The 23,190-nt window shown below is 31.6% G+C and overlaps 2 protein-coding genes across 7 annotated transcripts; both read right to left on the reverse strand.

Moving 5' to 3' along the window:
* Positions 1-621: 621 nt before the first annotated feature.
* On the reverse strand, positions 622-5,664 carry LOC133195841 (universal stress protein YxiE-like). 2 transcript variants are annotated; one of them, XM_061331794.1, is made up of 5 exons: positions 5,581-5,664; positions 4,472-4,552; positions 3,656-3,676; positions 1,612-1,706; positions 622-1,062 (listed from the first exon to the last, which is right to left on the reverse strand). In XM_061331794.1, the coding sequence occupies exons 1-5, from the start codon at positions 5,642-5,644 to the stop codon at positions 853-855; spliced, it is 471 nt and encodes a 156-aa protein (XP_061187778.1). In that variant the 5' UTR covers positions 5,645-5,664; the 3' UTR covers positions 622-852. The 2 variants fall into 2 exon arrangements, with proteins under 2 accessions (XP_061187778.1, XP_061187779.1); XM_061331795.1 differs by lacking the exon at positions 3,656-3,676.
* Positions 5,665-12,797: 7,133 nt separating this feature from the next.
* On the reverse strand, positions 12,798-22,223 carry LOC133195842 (universal stress protein in QAH/OAS sulfhydrylase 3'region-like). 5 transcript variants are annotated; one of them, XM_061331797.1, is made up of 5 exons: positions 22,075-22,223; positions 20,142-20,222; positions 17,926-17,946; positions 14,345-14,433; positions 12,798-13,203 (listed from the first exon to the last, which is right to left on the reverse strand). In XM_061331797.1, exons 1-5 carry the CDS (start codon positions 22,142-22,144, stop codon positions 13,012-13,014), a joined length of 453 nt encoding a protein of 150 aa, XP_061187781.1. In that variant the 5' UTR covers positions 22,145-22,223; the 3' UTR covers positions 12,798-13,011. The 5 variants fall into 5 exon arrangements, with proteins under 5 accessions (XP_061187781.1, XP_061187782.1, XP_061187784.1 ...); XM_061331798.1 differs by lacking the exon at positions 17,926-17,946 and adding an exon at positions 17,993-18,010; XM_061331796.1 differs by lacking the exons at positions 12,798-13,203; positions 14,345-14,433 and adding exons at positions 15,184-15,787; positions 16,381-16,475 and having other exon boundaries at positions 22,075-22,220.
* Between the last annotated feature and the right edge of the window lie 967 nt (positions 22,224-23,190).

Genomic DNA, 23,190 nt, shown 5'->3' on the forward strand with positions numbered 1-23,190 from the left:
TCACTAACATACGGACTGGATTCTACTGCGGTACAACCAATTTCACACTGAAGATGACACTTTAAAAAACAGAGAGATCGAACATCTACCATAAAAATGGACAGGTAACCAAGATTCAATAAAGAAAGTTCATTCCTGGTCCAAGATCCTCATCAAAGCATTCATAGTTCATTGAGTTACATATAAAAAGGAGAAATACATTGAATGATTCCTTTTTTCCCATGAGGAAGCATTATGGAGTATTGATGTGAATACAGTATGACTAGATGGGGACCACTGCTGCTGAATATTCAAGTTCATTTTATTGGTAGGTAACAAGATTTGATTTTAACTTAATTGCTACAAATTATTTCTTCTTTGTCTAGCTGCGAAAAAACTGACAACTGACTGAAGTGCAATATTGGGATACTGACCATCATATTACACTTTTAGAAAGAAAGACAACTCTAAGAGGTACTTAAAAGAAAAATACAAATCTGCAAAGCATTTATCATATAGAGAAAGGGGTTTTTGAATATGCATTATACATGCAAAATGAAGTCAGATTTTTAAAAATAACAAAACATTGTTTTAATTTTAATTTAACAATACCCTTTACTTGTTTAAAAAATCAAAAGGAAATTGTTTTATCTGTTTATTATACATGTTTAACAATTCAAAATATTGCCGAATCATATCAGGTTATTGTTGATATTAAATACATGCAATATACGCGGGAACAATTTATCCCGAAAATTGTATATATTAGATTATGTAGAAAAAGTCTCTGTTTCTCTCTTAACAGCACTACTGTATAACCTTGGGAAAGATGCCATAGAGCTTCGTCCCTGGCAGGGATACTGGTTGTTCCAATCACTTATGGTCTTTTTCTGTTGCCTTACAAATAAGTACAGGACAGGGAGAGTGATGAACAACATAATCACTGACACTTCCCAGAATTGTCCGCCTGAACACGCCCATTCCTCGACTTCCGGTGATGATGAGATTACAATTCTCCCTCTCTGCTACATGGACTATTGCTTCTCCGGGGTCACCTTGTCTCGTGATGAATTTCCCAGATTTCTGTTTTAAATTGTACCAATTAAATATTTATTTAAATAAAGAAAGAATTCTTGGCAAAAGGATACGATCGTTCTTTTTTACAGTCCTAATCTTAAACAAATCATTAAATAAACTCAGACTCAATTAAGCAAATTATCTTTTAAATAACACCAGAATTAACACTCCGATTCAGTAACCTGATTTACTTATGTATTTAAACAAATTTAAGGGAAATAATTTATATTAAACACAACTGCATTTGAAGAAATAATGTAAAATAAAGTAACGTGTTTCTTCAACCATAATACTTATCATTTTACTGTACAATCAAGTACAATATTAATATATATCTATATATTACTATGTCTCTAGTAATTTTTTCGTTTTTTATTATTATCAATCTTCACATATATGCTAAAATGTATTCAATTTCTATTCAGTGCATATGGCAATTTTGAAATTGTATTTCAGTAACTAAGTAATCATAGTAATATCTTTTTTACAGCAATAAAATCTTTGTACAGTGCAGTAGTAATACAGTGAATAAAAGTCCTATACTCTCTGACTTACAACTCCTTTTTCTGCCATCTTTTTCTTGTATTTTTCCTCTAACTTTTTCACTTTGACTTTAATTTCATCCAGAATTTCTTGCAGCACAGTAGCACCTGCAAAAGGAGACAGCCACTATTATTTCAGAGTGAAATTGAAGATTCCAAGAATAAATATCCTTGTTTTAGTCAAAATGCTTAATAAAAGATTTTTTTCTTTCTACTGATTCATTAGTAACATTAAAGTCATAGTTTCATTTCAATTGCAAGTAAGATAAAATGGAAAGCAAATAGTTTTTGGTATTATTTTAATACCAAATTACATATACTTCTTTTGTCAAATGTTAACTAGAGAGTTTTGCTGTTTTTGTTATTTTTTTCCTATTACATTTTTAAGTATTTAATTCAGTTAAAACTTTGATGCATTTATTATATAACGTTAAATGAAAAAGGGTTCTTTTTTAAAGTAAGTAGGTTTATTTCAAAAATTTAAGAATTGAAATTAACAATAAAATGAATACATTCATCATTGATAACAAATTAAATCAATATTAATGAATCATGTTATACATTGCTAGGAGTTATGTACTAAACGTCTGACTGTCCCGCCATTTAACTTTATGACAGTGACTTATTTTATATATTTCATGTATATAAAACAAAGATTAATGATCTTAAAACAGAACTTTTTACTTTTTCATAACCTTATATATATATATATACAGTGGCGCCTCGTTAATCCGGACGCCTCCGTCCCCAACGAAATCGTCCGGATAAATGAATCGTCCGGATAAGTGAATCACTTCTTAAAAGGCGTACCCTCTTAAATCATATACATATGAACATAGTGGTATCAAATGTGAAGGCAAAGAAAACACCTTTATTTTACCTTGACTTATTGATTTTTTTTTATACTTTTAAAAAAATAATAGATATTTAAAAAAAGAAAAAAATTAAAATGTAATTTACACGATGAAAAATGGATAGGCAGTTTTATGTTGAGACTTCCTTTTCTAACACAGGAAACTTTATTCGCCTTCTATTTGACATTTAATTACATGGGCTGACCAAATTTTGTTCTGCTACTGTTTTATTTCGGCACTTTTTAAAAATATTTATTCAAGCTCATATTAAGTAGAACTGTTCATTATCATCATTGAGAATGTTCAAATGATAAACCGCATATATTCACTACATAGGGAAGTAAGTAACTAAATACTGCAATCAGTGTACGTATTGCAAACATTCAACGTAAACACAAGCCATATTCAGGATTATCAATACTTTTTCTATAAACTCTAAGTTATATATCTTGATAAGACGTGATCGGCATTTATAACTTACGCCAGTTACGTATTTCTTAGTGCATTAATAGAAATATATTTTCTTGATTTATGTATCATAATAAATTGTCTTATGAAAAGAAAAAAAAAAGGTTTCAAATAATGTACGATGGTATTTTGATAAACTTACGTAACTCGATACCACAACGAAATCTCGTGGTTTATTATTCAATAAAAATTTTATCTACAACTCTCCAAAATTCTCATAAATTTATATACGTTAGCAATTTAATTAATACACATTATAAGCTAAATTCTTCGGGCTTTATAATATAAAAGACGTGTGTTTTAGCTGAGGTAAACACACGCTAATTATAGACGTTATTGTTTAGAGGTAACCGCCTTCAAACTGACTCCACGGACAATGTTTTTACAATAATTATCACTACTGCAAGAAAGGTGTGAAAAAATTACCGTCCGGATAAACGAGTCATTTTTCAATGAAATATTGCGTTTTGTAGTAGAAATTGACCGTCCGGATCCGGAACGCGAATTTCTGGATTAATGAGACAGAATAACGTGGAAAAATTCTACAATACAAAACTCTTCGTATTGTTTAGAAATAAACATGAACACTTTAAAAAAAATACAGGCTATAATATTACATTAAGGGAAGCTGCATCATTTATTGAATAAACGACTCGGCAGGAGAAGTGCATGCATTCTGTGATGCTGAGAATTTGCCACACATAGACATTACATAACGTTTTTATCCCAACTTACGTTTAACAGGCGTGCCAAGATCTGTAATATACATAAAGGGCAATCAGGATTCTGATGTCAACAAAAACCAATTTAGAATAAGGATTTACATTTCATGGTCATTTTATGTTAGTGACTGTTTCATCATTAAGTATTGATTTCTTCTCAGAAATATTATTGCAAAGAACATTCACGGAAGTTATAAAGGTATCAAGGAACTCCCCTCGGTGCAGATAAAACCCTACAATTGTCTTCATTTATATCAGAAAAAATCCAAAATCGATCAGGCCATCTTAAGCTTGATTATTTCTTTATATACAATTGGTGAAAAGGGCTGGGTTTATGATCAAATAACTAATTATAGAAAATCTTCTAGAAATTGAAAATTATACAAAATAACTAAAACAATATATCGTCCAAAGTCATAGCTTATAATGTAAATATTGATAAATATAAACGATAAAGTAGACTGTGTATGGATAAAGCAGCTCAAAATATTTTTTTTTTATTTTTCTTAAGCAACTCTCAACATATCTGAAGCTGAAGCTCTTACGAGACACATGTTATCTTCATGTAAAAATAACACATGATCCTTTTTTTCTTCTATATATACACCATCCTTGCGGCATTTACTGCATAAACTTAATCAAGATATATCTTTATGTAAAAATAACATATGATCTTTTTTTCTACTACATGCACCATCCTTACAGCATTTAGTGCATAAACTTAATCATGATATATTGCTGCAGGGATCATCAAGCAAGCCATGGTTCCTGACAAATGTGCTTACTGAAGGTTCACGTCCTTTCTCACAATAGATAGGTTAGTACTTACTGGCGTCCATTACGTTGTACCTCTCTGGGGTGTGAATAAGAAAGACGTAGTCATCTTCTTTTTTCACATTATCAGCATAGACTAGAAAATGATAAAAAATTATACATCGAGGAAAAAGGCAATATCTTAATTATTTACTAACCTAGTTATAGCGTGCTAGTATTGCTTTATTTTAAAAAAAATTATATGAAATCAAACTTTCAAAATTTTATTAGATGTAACAGTGCAAATGTCAAGAATTGATTTTGTCTCTTAATTTATTGTACTCTCTGTAGGAATCTTTTGTCTGACAAGGTCACTTAACTATAGACAATGAAACGAAAGATGCATCACCCAATGACAGATCTAAAATCGATCCATTGATGAGGAGAACTCCAAAAGCTCAGGGTCGAATAAGAGAATAATCATGTTATGGAGCATATGTCGTTGAAAGCAAGGCAGTTTGAACATTTTTAAAAGAATTCATTCGTGCTAACATTAGAGACAGAGATTTAAAAATCAAGTTAGAAAGAAAACCCCTCTCCCATTGTAATTCTATAGCTAGATGTTTGTTAGCTCTTTGTTATAAAAAACAAAATATACGTAGAACAAAATACCATTTATACAAAGCAGTTCTTAATTATAAATGATACATACATTTTCTTTGACGATACGCTTATCATTTTAACCATTCTGCTATTGGTTGCCTTCTAGAAAAATCTAAATAACAAAACTGTTTACAATCATAAAACTTCTTTTTAAAAAACGTGTAGATGTGTGTCAACTGAGAGAATGCATTCAACCCATACACTATAGACGACGAAGAATCAGAAAATGCTAGGTCAGTTTTGGTCTGTAGCAGTCAATAGTAAATAGATGTCGAGAAGTTCAAACTGATTCACATCTCATAAATACATTTTATCATAAATGCAATGCCCCGACAGTATTTCTTCTCAGGGAAATTATATACAGTAAATTACAAGTTCATTTACTTGTTTTGAAGTTTAATGACCTTAAAACCCATAATGGAATCTCTACACTGAAGCTTCAAATCTAAGTTGGACAAGTCCTATGAAATCAAAGATCAGTAAATAAAGAAAAGTATAGAATGGAAAAGTTTTAGCACTTACAGTCAAATGCTTGCTCGGCAAATGCACTTTCGTCGATTCCAATAGCTACCTTTCGTCCTGTCATTTTTCTGAGGTAAAACTGTCAGCCAAGTCAGATGTGACGCTTTGTGCACTTGTTCTACCTGTACACATATTTTGTGTTCTCTACCATGAAGTTTATTTAAAACAAGATGCAGCGGGAGATTTAAAAAGCTGACGCAATAATTTAATTTTAATTGTCTATAGCATTTACGGAACCTTACAACGTATGAAATTTTGATACAATTAACTAACAATTTATTATTTTAATTTGTATGTTGCCCTCCAATTTACTTTTCAAAAAGCATCAATGTTTCAATAAATTTGATGTTAATGATTAAAAATGTTAGTGCATCATGTACGATTAAAAATCATCATATTATAGTATTTATAGTTAAAAAATATTATGCTTGTTATAAAATTTTATATCCCTACATCTTGATATTTACATGTATAGTGCGTGACACTATTGCAAAACTCAACATTTACACAGAAATTTAAAAAATAAATCCAACGAAAAATGTAAAGACGACGAACAGTTATCGATCTCATAAATCCATTAAATAATATACGAATTGTGAACAGGGGTAAAAAACCGGGCCCCTGGAAACACCAGAGGTGGGATCAGGTGCCAAGCAGGAGTAAGCATCCTTTCTTGTTCGGTCACGGCCACCATAAGCCCTCTGTATTGATCCGGTAAAAAGGAGTGAATAGTAGCTTAAATAAGTATAAAAACAATGGCCTAATAATTGGTATAAATGTCAGTCAAAATACGACCAAACGATAGGTTGTATTTTCAAATGGTGTAATTATAAATAGAAGCTATAGAAGTTTAGAAATGCTGACATAAAACGAGATATTTGAAAGCCCTATAACATCAACTCATTTGAAAGTAAACTGCTTCTGTGTAAAAATTGATTGAATGAGCTGGGAGACATATCACCATATACAGCTGATAGTGGAATATTTCTGCAAAAATAAGGAAATTGAAAATGGGAAGGCTAAAAGTCATCCCGTTTGTTATATAATTTAGTCGTTACCTGATCATGACCATTAACGTCTATAATCCTTAAAACATCCCAGTAGGAAGCAGATGTGGTCGACTCTGTCACGTCTCAACAAAAAGAGTTTTTTCCTTCTTTTCATGTAGAAGATTTTAAATAAGCAGGTGGTTAGAAATATCATGTTGTAAATTTTGAATTTACCAGGGGGAGGTAAATGCAAAATTTACATGATAGTTATCATGTAAATTTTGCATTTAACCCCCCCCCTTTCCTAGTAAATTCAAAATTTACAACATTCCAAATTCCAAAGACTACATATATATTGTCAATGAGGAACTCTAGCATCCTTTTAATATCAACTTCAGAGTATTTGTGTGTGGAATCAGAATGTTTTAAAGAAGTAATTTTGAAGTAACCAGTCATAAGATATGAAAGTTTTCGAGTTCCCTTATCATTCAATTCGAAACAGTTGTTGTCTGTGGTGTCGGAAAGCGTAGTGAGTAGTTTTTTGTGAGGAATTGTTTTATAAAGTGTGGAAAATTAAAGTTTGCGTTTTTGAAAATCCAACATTGATTAACATCACTTCTTGAATAAGTATAGTAGCACAGTAGTCTGAAGTTTCTCCTTCACAGCAGTTAATATTTTCGTAAGGGGTATAGAAAGAGGCTGGTGGAACATGTACTGGACCCTGCTATGTATCTTTCAAAGAAAGATTTTTAAAAATTGACAAAATTTGAAGAAATACTGCTACGTAAAATTAAACTTAATTTTTAAATGATATTTTTCCAATCTTAATTTGTAAAAATAATTCTTATTTTATTCGAGTCATAAACTTTAATCTGCCAATAGAGACTTGCACATAGTGCTCATCCAGGACCAAGAACGTCTGAAAATGGATTAACAGTGACATTGTCGAGATCCCTATGACAGATGTATGCATTCTTTTTAAAGTTGTGGAAATAACAGGCCTTTTAATTAAGCAAATTCAGGCATAATCGTCGAAAAATAGACCGTCACTAGTTCGAAATTAGCTGCAGAACTGTAGCGTTATGGTTTTATATTTTAGTCTTCGATCATAACGCTACAAATCCCGTAATGCGAATATCGTGCAGTTTACGGCCCAAGATTTTCTGCGCACTTTGGAGATGTATTTCTCCACTTCTCAGCATTTGTCAATCAACTACCTTTCAATCCCTAATTTTAGACATATTTTATAACCAATCTGTATATTTTATCCATCTCCTTTCCCTTTCTAGTCGTCTCTACACACCAATAAACTCGCTTGACGTGATTTTTATGCCATCCGACAACAAATTAACAAGTGAGTTTATTGGTCTGTGGCGACGACTAGAAAGGGTTAGGTAGTGGATAAAATATACATGTTGGTTATAGAAATATCTAGAATTAGGGAATGAAAGGTCGCCGATTGACCAATGCTGGAAAGTGGCGAAATACATTCCTAAAGTGAGCAAAAAATCTTGCACCGTAAATTGCACCATATTTGCATTATGAGATCTGTCGTTATGGTCAAAGACTAAAATATAAAACCATAACGCTACAGTTCTGCAGCTAGTTCGGCATTTTCGTTTTTCAAGCTTACAAAGAGAAGTGGATGTAGGTTATGCTGGTCCATTTTTCTAAGGCGAATACTAAGTAGTCTTATTACTACATTACACAAGAGGACCATGGGCTACATCGCTCACCTGAGCACTTTGGTTAGGAAAAAGCAGAAATCAGTTCGGTATTGAAAAGTTAAAAGATAAATCTGTTTCCGACATTTGATCTTCTATTTTGGCCTTGTCCTACCTCCAGGGATATGACTCAACACATTTGAAACTACTCTACCTGAGGATGCTTCAGAATTAATAAGACTGGATTTGATGTTCTTGAGAAGAGAATTATTATTGATATATCCCTTATGTTCTTTTTCATTACTTTGATCCCCTGTTGTGGCCCCATCCAACCCCAAGGGGTCATGATTTGAACAAACTTGAATCTACACTACCCGATGACGCTTTCATATTCATATTAATATGACTAATCATTGCTTTGCTGTTCTTGAGAAGAAAATTTTTCAAGATTTTTTCCTATATATTCCTATGTAAAACTTTGATCCCCCATTGTGGTCCCAACTTACCCCCAGGGGTCATGCTTTGAAAAAACTTAAATCTACTCTATGTAAAAGGTTTAAATAATTTTCAACTTTTTTGGCCCAATGGTTCTTAAGAAGAAGATTTTTAAAAGATCTGTGCATTCTAGTTAAAATTCCTGAAGTTGCAATAAAGTAAACCATTGGATAAAAAAATTCAGAATCTATTAGTAAAAATTTATTTCTCTGAATTGACTGTAAAATGTCTGTAATTAGTTGATAGACATAATGTTTTGAACATCAAATAGTATCAAACATTTTTTTCAATATATATTTGTTTAGTAAAGATAGATGAAGATCATTGATAAATATAAAACAGTTTTGTTGCACTCCTGACTGCAGTTAAATTAAAACCATAGAATACAAAAATTCATAAAGTGTTGGCAACATCAAGTGGTAACGATATTGTGCAATATATAGGTCCAATACTTCATAATTAAAACACATAAAAGTATTCAAACTTGGCTTTATATCTTGAATTATTCTCTATTTTTGTCAAAAAACTAGCAAAAATATATATTTAGAAGATAAAATATAGTATTTTATTGTATTTTTTTCCTTCAGAGGACAAACACTGTAAGCAACTGAGGTCAACCAGAAACATTCTACTCATATTTTTTTTTTTTTTTATATTTCTTCATATTTGACCTGCAATAATTCTAACATATTCGTTGCACTCCTGACCAAGAGCATGGGAGTCTTAAAAGAAGAATTGTGAAGCGAAAATTACATCGGAACTTGTTCTGTTGCTTCAATGAAGTTGAGGTGGAATTACTTGAATTTTATAACAATTTTTCAGTGTGTTTATTTTCTACATTCATAAAAAAAATCAAAGAAAAGATAAAAACACATCTGAATTGATAAAATTGAAAAAGAAAAGGATTTTGATGATAAAATTGTCAATAATTTAATACTAAATTATTCAAATAGATCATTATTAATTAAAGAATATTTCTTTGCATGAATAGAAGTCTTTTCATCATATAACTTGAATTTTAAAAAAATATGTTGCACTCCTGACCATAGAAATATAGATCTAAAACACAGACAAACCCTGTAATTTATAAATCTATTTGGTAAAAATGTTCTTTGTGTCTTTCCAAAATAAAAATCAGAGAATCATATACTGATAAAAGGTTTTTTCATGTTGGGGAGCAAATCATCAAATATTGCACTTTTGATATTACTGGGTATGCACAGATACTTGATTCTCATTAGTACTGCTTGTGATTTATATAAGATTTTGAAGATTTAAATTGTATATGAGTGATTGTTTTACACTTTGAAAATTCTTTTTTATTTAATTGTCTTTCAAATTCTTGAAATCGATGTTTTTGGCAACACTACATTTTTTTCTGTTGCACTCCTGACATGATATAACATTTTTTTCAACATCAGCCAAACAAAAGTTTTAAAGCTCAATACTTTGAATATCAGTTGAAAAGTCTTTATTTCCAACATAAACCATCATTATTTATTTCAGAGATCTTCAAAAAATATTGAATTTTCAAAATGTCACAAAAAGGTGTTGCACTCCTGACAATTTTAGCATCATTTTTGGGCATAACTTTCCTGTGAATTGAGATATCAATGAGATATTTGGCAGGTATTTAGACACTATCTAAAGACATATGCTGAGACAGAAATTTATTCCTATTGCCTGTAGTTTTAGTGCAGGTTGATAAATATGTGTTTGGTCTTTTTTTTTTTTAATTCACCCAGGAGCGTAGGGAGCCGAAAGGCTTTGGCTTCAGAAGATGATGAAAACATGGGGTCGATACATACTTTACTTCATTTTTCGAAATTATTACACAAGTACATACAAAAAAGAAAAGGGAACCAAGGACATCCCGAATTTACAAGAGGTCAAACTGAAAAACACTGTATTTTCAATAAATACCTTTCAGCCAATTCAATGAGGACTGGAGTCATTCAGCAATAATTATTCTTTAATAAATATATAATCACGCTCATTTCTGAAGCGTTTAAATCGTGTTTGACAAAGTCGATATCCTGGTACGCAAGTTGATGTTGCTCAAGTCGTCCACTAGATGAATTTGCTTAACACAACATCCCAGATTTAACGCGGGACGAGATCAAAAATGTTTTTCCTAGAGATTTCTGTCCAATCACTTTCCAACTTGTACGCAGTTTTTTTAAGTCATATGGCGTATTTTTGATAAGTTCAGACTAACTTAAATTTAAAAGATCTTTTTATTTATTTTAGTACTTTATAGAAAGATAGGACTTTCATGTAAATCACACAATTTAAATCGATCACGTTTCAAAGTTATTAGAAATTTAAAACAATAACCGATTTATTTACCGACTCCACATTTAAATAACAGACACGCGTACGGTTTGAAGGCAATTTAACTATAGAAACTTTATGTTAGCCAATTTCAAAATCAGTGAAAATTTTAATTTGAACGTAAATAACATATATCTACACTCAATCTCGTATTATTATTTTTTAGCTCAGATACACCATATCTGTTCTCGCCTTAATTTGGGCCCCATTGTACAAACGGAAAAGGCCATCGTAATTCTATAAATGGGAGAGTTGAGACGTATTTATGGGAAATAATAAGAGAAGGGAGCTCTGTGAAGGGTGAATAGATAGTTTATGTTTACCAGCTTCAGAAAGACTTCAAAACTGGAATTAATGTGCGAATTTCGCCTGGTTTTAGCAGATGTCTTAAAGTACATCGACTCGCACCTCTGGATATCGAGTTAGTATATCCCAACTTAAACACTTCAAATATGAAAGAGGTTACATTTTTATTTAAGAACAAATTTTTGTAGTATGATTCTAGTTGCTATTTCATTGGCCACAAGGTATTTTTTTAAATGTATTTTTAAAACAACCCCTTTTTGTATTATAGTGATTATGTAAAATCAAGCATAGGACATGTATGTTACCGGCCCCTGTGATGGTAAAATACTTATAAAGTATTTACGACACTCAAACATAATTTACCATGTATTCGGCAGCTAATGACAGTGATATCCATTAACTTTAAACTAATTTGCAACTTTTGAATACAAAAATTACTATTTAGGAATAAGATAATAATTCGTGTATTCAGTGTTAAAAATCAATTCAACATAAGTATAAGACGTAAGGTTCATACACCTCTTCAGAATGTGTTTAGTGTCTGGAAAAATGTAACTCCCTTAAGTTTGATTGAATGACTGATTGTATGTTGTTTAATGTCCCACTCTACAATTTTCCACTCATATAGAAATGTCAGTTTTCGGTGAAGAGTCACAAATTTTGACGTATGCACGGCGCTACGGTCGTAGCAGTTATGGATTTTATTGTGCCACGGGATCTCGAATTTTAAGGTCTCATTCAAAAGACCTGTGCCTTTCACTTCTAGGGCCAGGCGTTGAATGTTTAAGGGAACCAACTGTTTTTTTGTGTGAAGATTACAATCGAAAAACTTTATTTTTATGTCATGTATAACCTTCATTGACTCATTCCTTAGGACCTTGATGTTTATCATAACGTCATATGCACACAATTATGATATCTACCTCCCTGTCAATTTAAAAAAAAATCGTTCAAAATTATTTTCTTTAAAGAATTCATTTTTTAAATATTTGATGACTTCATTCTATTAAATTTGAAAAAAAAATAATTTCTTTATTATTGTAATTAGTAAGCGTATTTACTACATACACTGTTTTTCACTAAACTGCACAAAATAATGCGCAATGAAAACCATTGTCGGTTCCCTTATTGTACAAATATATCAATTTTTCTTGTATTTAACTTTTTCCACATCTGAATGGGAGATGAAAAAATAGCCAAAAAATAATCTATAAATTGTGTATTGCTGATATAAATTATTTACAATTTTTTCATCCAATACAACAGAGAAACTGTCGCTTTAAAGTGGTCAAAAATGACCTTGCTTGTATAAGTGGAATTCCCTCTGAGAAATACAAAAATCTCCCATTCGTTGAAATTGTTTTCAAGAAAATCTCGTAGGTTCTTGCTTTCATAAAATGTTATTTTGAATTGTGCACAACATTAATACTTATATTTGTCAATTCGTTTTTACTTCCAAAGTTTGTAGATTTTTATAAATGACAACATCAAGATAGTAAAAACCGTTGTTAAACATGAAGGAAAGTAATATACACAATCAATGTCAGTTTGCTGTTGAGGCAAATCAATACTGATGTGTTTATTTTCAAATATAAGCGGGAAAAATGGCCATTCGTTGTGGACATGGAATGTACAATTTCAATTCACTTCCGGCACACCAAAACGGGGCAACTTGCATGGTGCATGACGTAGTCACTGACACTTCCCATGAAAGTGCGTCTGAGCAGGCCCATACCACGACACCCTGTGACGATCAAATTAGCATGTTCCTTCTCCGCCACATGGACAATGGCCTCCCCTGGATCGCCGTGTCTCTTGAGGAATTTAGCCGATTTCTAAGGGGAAAAACGAAAGAATTCTACTGCATATACATAAAATGTACGTATTAATTTTACTTTATCATTTATTGTTCTATTTATTAAGTTTTCATTCTATTATAACAAATATGATAATTACAAAAAAAATTTAAAAATCAGAAAAGAATTACATAAACATGCACTCATTATTGTTTATTCTATAGTCAATGGTCCCCCTGATATCGCTAAAAGCAAGAAAAATTCTGTCCATCAATCTGTCACACAGACTTTAAATTAACACTTTAATTGCCGAACGATATCTTTTTAAGTTTATCAATGAAATTTTATATCATAGCTTCTAGTGACGTAAAATGGACCCTTTTTTTTAATTTTAGGTCTAAGGGTCAAGGTCTTAAATACATATACTGCATGAAATTGAAAAAAGTTTCCAGATACATGATAACTTTAGTTCTCTTTGATTACTTTGTGTAATTTAAAGAAGACCCCTATTGATTTTGAGGTCAATATGTCAAAGGCCAAGGTAAAAAAATCACAGATTAATTATATAAAGTATTTTCAGATGATAACTCTAATTTTCTTAATTTGTACTCTTGCAAAGAAACTTAAAGGATGAAAATCTTTCTATTTGAAAAAGACCCCTATTGATTTTAATGCAAAAAGGTCAAGGTCAATCCCTCTGTTTCTTCCTTATGTGGAGTACATTAATTCCCTGACTTAACTTAATTCCCATTCATTTTTGTGGAACTTTAAGAGAAGCAACAAAAAGGCCCCAATCCTTCCAAAACCTTGTTATTAAGTTACGTCTAGTAGAGATAACGCTGAATTGAAGAGTATACGTCCGTTTTTTTATGGTTCAACTTTGACTCTCAGTGAGGTGCATGTTTTATTCATTATACAATAATTATTATTTTTCATGAGCTTAAGTTTTCAAGATTTCTATATCCTTGATGAAGAAATGAAATTTGAAACAGAAAGAGAAAGTGTAAGGAAAAAATAAGGATAATTCTACAATAGAGTATAATCGAAATTATTTTAAACTAAACTTTTTATCATCTCTAGCATCCAGAGTTCAGTTTGATATGGGTTGATCATCATATCAATTCAAACTTTATACATGCTGTAGAGAAATATAAGACGGAAAATAGAAGTATCTACTTACAATCCCCATTGTCTCTATTTTCTTGTTGTATTTTGCTTCCAGAGCCTCCACTTTATGTCTGACTTCCTCCAATAGCTCACGGTGAGGGTCTTAAAAACAATTACAACTAACAGACAACAACTCAGATATTCAGTTAATCTATTATTCCAGTTTATGTTTCTCTTAAATTCTAATTAATTGCTATTTTTCACAGTTATATATCATTTTTGTTACTTTTACTTTTGTCCTTGCCAGATACTGTGCTATAGACAACACACAGAAAGTGATAGAAAAAACACCAAGCCTTACAACACACATGAATGTTAAAATTTAAAAAAAAAAAGCCACCGAAAGCAAAAAAAAAAAAGAATAATAATAATAATAATAACAATAATAAAATAAATACATAAATAAATAAATAACATGCAATACTAAATTTTCAACGTGCATAAAATAAGAGGAATTAAAAACATCACGTCCATGATAAGTGTTTTACAAGACATAATTGCCATTATTCTTATATTTTTAATACAAGGTAAAGTTATATTAGACAAAATGACGTATTGTAAGCTTTCATTAAAATTTCGTTTATTTCCAACCTTTCATCATGTTATATTGTTTAGTGATTTTAGCAAGACAGAGAGTATGGTTAATCAAAACATTTGACAAAGAATTCAACAAAATAAATTGTCATCTTAACAGAACAGGCAACAATAGGTTTTACAGATTACCGAGAGCAGTAGGGGTGTATATCAAACTCACTAAATTTGTCATGTCAGGAAAAACACCTTCTTTATAAAACTTGTGGGTCTAAATTTTTTTTATCAAAAGTATTCAACAAAATTAAATAAAAGAAAATATCATGGTTAAAGATTTTATTTCATCTTTTCAGAACACAGGAATATATATTAACAGCTATATAACAGACAAAATAATCTAATACGATAAAAAAAAAGTTGTGATTATTTTGTGATATTGCCAAAATAGTAAGGAGGAACTTCATTTAATATTCAAGAACAATATTTCTTCTATAAATAGAAAAGATTCAATTTCCATGCTATTGTGACACTGATATTATGATAATAGACTTCTTCGGTAACATTAACAATTTATATGTATATTTATAGATATGTGAATTTCAACTGAATACACATTTGTAATCTACAGTAACGTAACAGTGGAAAGTACACGGGAAAGTAAAAATTATATTAATAAAATATAATAGGTAATAACGGAAGTGAGTATGATTGTTGGTCTGATTTTTATTGCTGTTTACTTCCGGCACACGAGAACAGGACAGTGGGAATGATGGAGGACGTAATCACTCACGCTCCCCAGTAATGTCCGCCTTACTATACCCATGCCTCGACAACCAGTCACTATCATATTGGCCTTCTCCTTGTCAGCCACAGCAACGATCGCTTCTCCGGGTCCGCCCTGTTTGGTCACAAACTTTGACGATTTCTGTGGGTTTCAAACAGTGATATTCTTTGTATAAACATTATTGCAAAGATGAGGTGAGAAAATCTCTTAAATGCTCCAATATCATTCTTCTTCTGTTGCATAAAAATTAAATTCCCAGGTACCTTTTTATTGGTTATTCTACTTTTGAAGAATTATGTTTATATCTCCATAAAATGATGAAATATTATGGAAAGAGTTGTAGTCTCGCTTTTATACATTTATATATTGAAAAAATAAAATATTTTCAATTTTGATAACATCTGGTTGTATCTTCAATAGAACGAATTTAAACCATGCCTCTTTAGATCCAGAATAGTGTATCTAAAAATACTGAGTTATTGACACACATGATAACAGCATGAATTTAAAAATGTCAAAATGTCTGGTACAGATGGATAAAAAGCAACAGCCTTGTCTCATTGTTTTAACGTTTCTCCCTGTAAATAGCCTTCAGAATAATCAAACCCAAGACAGCCACGGATTTGAGTGGTGGTAGATTTGTTCTTTCTTTATAAAGCTATTCAGTTGTAAGAAAATATAATCAGATGTAAAAACCTATCCTAAAATATCTTGGGAGAAATATCTTTACTTACGATGCCGGCCGCCTTTATTTTCTCTTGGTACTTGTTTTCCAGAGCTCTCACTTTTTTGTTAATCTCATCATACAGTTCGTGCAAGACAGCGGTGCCTTAAATACAGTGATAAAAAAACTCAAAAATACAGGGGAAAAAAGGACAAATAAACAATAATTCTGGCTGATAGAGACCATTTTTATTAAAAGGGGGATCACTGAAGGTAACAGATGGCACCCTCATGTCTGGCCCCGGGGCCATAAAACTTAGACGAGCTCATTTTTGATCTCAGTCTCACTTTTCTACTATTAAATCCTTTGGTAAAAGTAGACTAAGATCAAGAGTGAGCTCGTCTAAGTTTAATGGCCCCGGAGCCTGAACATAAAATTTGAACTTTGTTTCAACACTTCATGGTAAGTTTTCACCTAGATTATTCAAAAGATAATCTAAAAAATTATTTTTTTTAAAAAATTTAATACATGTGACAATATCTAACTTTGTTCCCATGTGCGTTCCTTTCCTTCGTCAGGAAATGTGGTCTCCTGGAGAACCTTGATACAATATTGTGAATTATTATTACAGATCGGTAATAGAAAAGACAAGTGTTCCTAAATACTGGGGACAGGACTTTGTACATCTATCAAAATTGTTGGCAATAACTGAAACATTATTTAAAAAGATTCTAAACTGGTAAGACCTCTAAAGTTTGTAAAACAAGCGATGTCTGTGATGTTTGAGCTTGTTTCCTTTGTTGACCAAAAGTAGATCCAAATTAAGAGAATGGTTTCATAAGTGTAAGCATAATAGGAAATGAATTCAACATCTATGTCCAGACATACTGCAAATTAAAAAGACATCAAAAGCTAACACAAATACATGTCACACTACATTCATATTTATATATATACTGTAGATATTCGTGCAAAAAGACATGCTACACACATGCATTCATCGTTTTATATGGCTTCGTAGACAACGTTAACTTGAAATCATTCTTTTTTTTAATTGAGTAATAGAACCTTTTTTATGCTGACAGTTCGCATCGAAGCCTTCAATTTGCAGGAATCATTCAGCATTAAAGTCTGTCCTCTAGAAGACTATTTCAGTCTTCAATGTTTTCCACTGAGGTTTTCCTAATTGATTGTCTATTCGTATGTTACATTACAGTTATTAGTTTATCATTGTTTCTCGAATTCTATAAGCTTACAGCTTTTCAACCAAATTTCTGCTTGTTCTTAATGTCATGTTTCTAGCTTGGTAAATGTCAATTTTTATGTACAGAATTTTTGTACTGTAACTTTGTTTTGTGTGTAATGTTTATATTTTAATATATCCTTATAAATCTAAACCTTTTAAATTTTGTCATGTTGTGTACAAAACTTAATATTTTATCCATTATTAATAAACCTTCTCAGTTTTGCTGTACTTCGTAAATTTATTTTTAAAGGTGTTTTCTATGGGTCTTAAAAAAGTTATTCTCCAAATAATTTAAAAAAAAAAAAAAAACTATGTAGATATGTAATAACAAAAAATATGCGCAGGTTTTTATTGATTTAAAGAACTTACGCTCTACAGGAGTACCAAGATCTGTAATTAACACAAACAACATGGCGTATACAGGCAAATCACTCACCGTGGTACTGCACGCTTACTAAATCACAATGGAGGCAAATTATATAAAGCTCAAAATCTCTAAAAGCTTGGGACATTTCATTTTTATCCTTTAACACTTCTGTTTTTGATTTAAGCCTATTTCCGAGAAATAAGTGATGCTGACATGTCTTAATGCCACGTGCACACCAATTTAATTGTTATCGTAAAGGATAGTTGATATTCTATACGTGTTGTCCGCTTTTAAAAACGTTAATTATTTTAAGGAAGTTGAACTATACGCTGTAGATGAAATGAAATCTGCCGTACAAAAGACCTTTTATGATAAAATTGGGAGAAAAAATAGGATTTTTTTAATGCACTATCTATTGAGCTGTAACATTGGATTCATCAACAGCTGGCCAGGACGGGTGGAGATTTAACATCTTTTGAGTTTACAGTGACAAGATTCTTTCTTGTTTCACAATAACACCATTATATTTAGCTGATTAAGATATACCTGAATAAACATTTTAACAATATTTTGGGTTTTTTTTCCTTGAACAATGTAAGAGCATAAGCAGATACACATCTCTGTCTTTTAAGCGCAATGAATTCAAAGAATTATTTTAACACAACCCTATAGTATTTCGCATTCCGAAAGCTGCTTTAATTTAACGTGTGCCGAGTTGAATACACATAATATGCAATAAATATATATCATATATAATGCATGAATTTACAAAATATGTTCTATCCAGGGTTAACAAAGTATATGTAGTCAATGAGTGAGAGAAAGGTAAAGACTTGTTATGAATAGGCAACGTTACATGTACCGTATTGTCTTTTCTGGCAGATTTCATTTTATCTTGTAAATTCTGCAAAATAACTACTCTAAAGTATTTTATTAAAATTTATTTGATAAATAAAAAATATGCCTCAAAGCAAATATGCTTCAGCTAATTAATGTGCTTTTTTCCATATTAGACAAAACGACCAGACAACAAAACATATTCGCTAAACCATAAGGTTCATTACTTTCTCTTTCTAATTCATCTTACTATAGTTTCAGAAGTTGTGAATGTTGTGTGACATAATGCAATCCCTTTTAGCATGTTATATAAAGATTACATTACAAAATCTATTTTTTCCTAGTCATGCAAGCGTTTATGTGGTGGTGTTGCAAAGCTTTAAGTCCACATTGAAATTGGAGTTTAATTTACAATAATATTCAAATATACTACTAAGCAATTTCTAGCTCAGAAAGTTAAAGTGTTTGGCAAATCACAAACATACATTACATGTCTTCTAGAGTGGACGCGTGTTAGTCTAAAATGAACCTTTACTCTGTCAAAGTAGTTATCATTGCCAAATGTGTTATAATTGTTAAAGTAAAAGATCTGAAATTAAATTAATTTAAACTTCTCATTAAACAGATATATAATATAATTTAATATGTTATATACTATTATAGATGTATTTTTCATCCCCTTAAACGTTTATATTGAATTTTTACTAACGTTTATGATGAATTTTTTACTTGTCTTGTTTTTTAACATCCAAGCACATTGGTTTGACTTTTTTTTAAATTTGAATCAGGTATACAATATATTCTCTCCAGAAATTTAAGTATGCAAATACAGTTCGTCTGTCAATAAAAAAAAAAAGATGGTATGATCTTGGTTGTGGTATGACCTTGATAGAAATCCACAAAAAATTATCGAATATGAAGTACTATATTCAAAGCAAAAGGCTGCAAACTGTCTATGTTGGTGGATTGGTGGGGAAAAAAATAATAGTCCATAATGGTATTTATGAAATTCACAAAACATGGAAGAAAGCAATTACATTTTCAACTAGTGATACCTAAAATGTTACTAAACAAGTACAATTCAAATTCCGACAAAGGGAATTCAAACATACAAGTCATATGAATGCTCGGTTACTCTGAAGCGCAGTTACTACTGAGGGAAAATCCTTTGGCGAATTACACGATTAGCTTAATCAATTACCATTGATTACATGTTTCTATTTTTAATAATAAAGCTGGATTCTTTAGTAATTTGCATGTATAAAGTCAAGGGAACATATCGACAATAGAAAGTTTTAAGTTACCTACGGGATTAAAAGCATTTGGGGAAATGGTAAATATGAGTACTGCTAGTATTATTATCATGGAAACGAACACTTACTTGCATCCACGAAATTGTACCGCTCTGGTGTATGAACAAGAAAGAGGGTATCATCTTCTCGGAGGAAATTCTCCACGTAAACTGAAAAATACATATATAACAACAATATTGAGTGACAATCAAAGTAAATATATTGAAATAGCTGTTTATCCATTTATTTATTTGTCTTCCTGGCAAGTAGGTTTAAGTAGATTTCTACCTGCTGTGCTCAACTAAGGCCAGATAAGATTTCTGTTTTTTGCTGTTTTGTGACATAAAACAAAAAAAAAAACAAACAAACAAACAAACAAAAAATCCCAGGCCTTGGGTGAGCAATCACAGATAACAATGATAACAATAAGAGAATAAACAGCAAGGCATTATTTCTAAAAATTGGGCTATGTTCGGTCATTAATGAATCATTAGACATTCTCACAACCAGTACGCTCATTACGATATCGACTGTGGCATTCACGACCCAAACCCAGTAACAGGAGTTCTGTACAGCGTATATTAAGCATTGTTCTACACAATAAACGATGAGTTGCATTCCCAGTGGATAAGAATTTACTGTAAGAATCGAGTAAGTTGATTGATGCTGAATTATTGATCTACGAAACGGTGGAAAATCGAAACTTTGTTACTGTTTATTCCTTTTGTAATTAAATGCTGAAATGCAGAACTCATTATTAATTCAATTAAAAGATCGTGTATTCCCTTACGAAGTCAACACATTCTGGGTTTGAAATTATTACTGTATGCCACGCATATACACTGTAGCTGACAAGATTAGGTGACAGTGAGCACAACCTTTGGTCTTCCGATAAAGAAATGTCAGATCAATAGTGTTATCTCCATGATGGTCAGCGTGACATACAAGTACTCCCACCCTCCCTTCTCCCAAAAATCTCTCTCTCTCTCTCTCTCTCTCTCTGAATGATGTTCCTCAATTCACCTCGTGAGCCATTTTCACCAACTTGGGACAAATCCAATATATTACGATTTATAGATGTATATCAACAACTGTACAGTTAGGCTAAGTACAGATTACATACTGTCAAGCTTACGGAAGATATATGCGCACTTCAGAAACAAAATGAAATTGATGTGCGGTACACATGTAAACGTTGAAACACTACAAACACACATGGAGCAAGTATACACGTCGTGTTCGCTACGTCCTAATAGAACTGTGCATAGTGAAATCCAAATGACTCTGATAAAAAGAGGAGATATTTGTTATGTTAATAACAATACTTCGACATTTGTTCAATTCGTTTATATTGACGTACTGTACACTGTACCTGTAAATAAATTCAGTATATTAAATTCCACACTTCAAGTATTTGCTGTATGAATAACTTTCAAGTTCAATGTACTACAGAATGTGCATTGACACCTTATTCTGTATAAAAAGGTTTTTTCCTGTGTGAATGTGCTTTAAATCCAAGGTCAGGATTTAAACTCTACTTGCATATGTCGTCACTTCTAACAGCTAAGTCTTCGTACAATGTATGTAAATACTTTTTATAGTGAGGATTTGAATATTTTAATGCACTTGAGTAAGTAAATAAAGTTAGTACAACACTTGTATTACTTTTTTTTTCTGGAACATTCACGAAACCGGTTGAACGATCCTAGGACATAAAAGATCAATTAGTAGGGCGGTTTTGCAGGGTTAAGCCATCTTATTTTTACACCTGCTCTGTGAAAAATCGAAAATCGTTGATTTCATCTAAATATAAGGAAATTAAAAACTTGTTTCTACCTGAGGTAGTGAACGGAGAAGTTATTCGGGGTGTTTTCATTTCTTCACATAGCCTTTCAAGATACACATAGTTGTCCATCCTCTAGCATTCGTTCAAGGGGACTGTTCATTTAACCTCGACTGCGTCCCGTTCGTACACTTAGAGACTGGACATGATGGTACATAAAGACAAAATAAGGTACTTACAGTTAAATGCTTGCTCCGAAAAAGCGCTCTCATCCACTCCGATGACAATCTTCCTTCCGCCCTGTGCCATTGTTTTCTTGCAACTGAAAATAATACCGGGTGTATGTGTATATGTGTAGTTTCAGCTAAACGAACTGCTACGATCTGCTTCACTAATCAATGAGTGAATGGCATGGTCTCATCTGCCCGAGTTGTCTCTCTTAGTGCAAGTAATAACGAAAACTCAGTGGCATAGCTACCATATAAGCATCTACATTATTTTTTCAATCAAAAAAAATTTCTTTGATGAATGAACGTATTTCAAAACATTTGATTCAATATTTGAAATAAAGTGTTTTGCATGTATTATCCTTACACTGCACAATCTAAGACTAAATCTAATACTGAGTCTTGGCAAATTCTGTGGCGCTCCAAGGGGCTTTGTTACAACCGCACTTTGAAAAATTACGCACTTTGAATTTTTTTTTTCAAAGTGCGTTAAATTTTGGACCAAGTTGACACACTTTGAGAAAAAAAATTCTTTTCAAAGTGCTTTAATATCGACCATATTAACGCACTTTGAAAAAAAAAAGCTTGGATAACTTTTCGGTGAGGACGTCAGGATCTGAGATATAGACATTATAAAGATTTTTAGGGGTTGTCTTGTTCCCAAAGTTTCTCGTAAATGTTATAAAAGGAAAATGTGTCTTTTAGAAACAATGGAGGAGTGATTTGTCTAATAGCACAATTTCGTTTCTTTTATTTTATCCAGTCTGTAATAAGTTCGGTAGATGTTTGGGTCCGTGTAAGTGACTTAAAGCATCGCATTTTTCTAAGGGAAAAGGGAGCAATTATGATTTTTCCATACCATGAAAATGTTTACAGAGAGATTACATGTATCACATATTGCGACAGGTGGACATCTGAAGACAGTTTAGCAAAAAGGTCATTAATTGATTTTTATGACAGTGAACATTTTAAAGTGGACTTTCAATTATAAAAGAATTAAATTACAATGTACTAAAGACTTCCTAATACTTTTTTCAGTATTTAGAATTTTTTGTCTTCCAAATATGACCGTTAGGGGTACAAGAAATGCGACAAAATGTTTTCGAAGATTGTATGCTCATTTAAAAC

This window comes from Saccostrea echinata, unplaced genomic scaffold, assembly GCF_033153115.1.
Source record: "Saccostrea echinata isolate AGI-Se365-2 ecotype Australia unplaced genomic scaffold, CSIRO_AGI_Sech_v1 ptg000029l, whole genome shotgun sequence".
NCBI classification, from domain to species: Eukaryota; Metazoa; Mollusca; class Bivalvia; order Ostreida; family Ostreidae; genus Saccostrea; species Saccostrea echinata.

Bases quoted from the DNA above. Each gene is read 5' to 3' on its own strand.
- LOC133195842 (XM_061331796.1), bottom strand. From the start codon at position 22,144: ATGGCACAGGGCGGAAGGAAGATTGTCATCGGAGTGGATGAGAGCGCT. The intron at 20,223-22,074 runs GTAAGTACCTTA...TGTATTTTTCAG, and splicing joins TTCGGAGCAAGCATTTAACT to TTTACGTGGAGAATTTCCTC. The intron at 17,947-20,141 runs GTAAGTGTTCGT...TGTTAATTACAG, and splicing joins GTACAATTTCGTGGATGCAA to ATCTTGGTACTCCTGTAGAG.
- LOC133195841 (XM_061331794.1), bottom strand. From the start codon at position 5,644: ATGACAGGACGAAAGGTAGCTATTGGAATCGACGAAAGTGCATTTGCC. The intron at 4,553-5,580 runs GTAAGTGCTAAA...ATCATTTTCTAG, and splicing joins TGCCGAGCAAGCATTTGACT to TCTATGCTGATAATGTGAAA. The intron at 3,677-4,471 runs GTAAGTACTAAC...TGTATATTACAG, and splicing joins GTACAACGTAATGGACGCCA to ATCTTGGCACGCCTGTTAAA.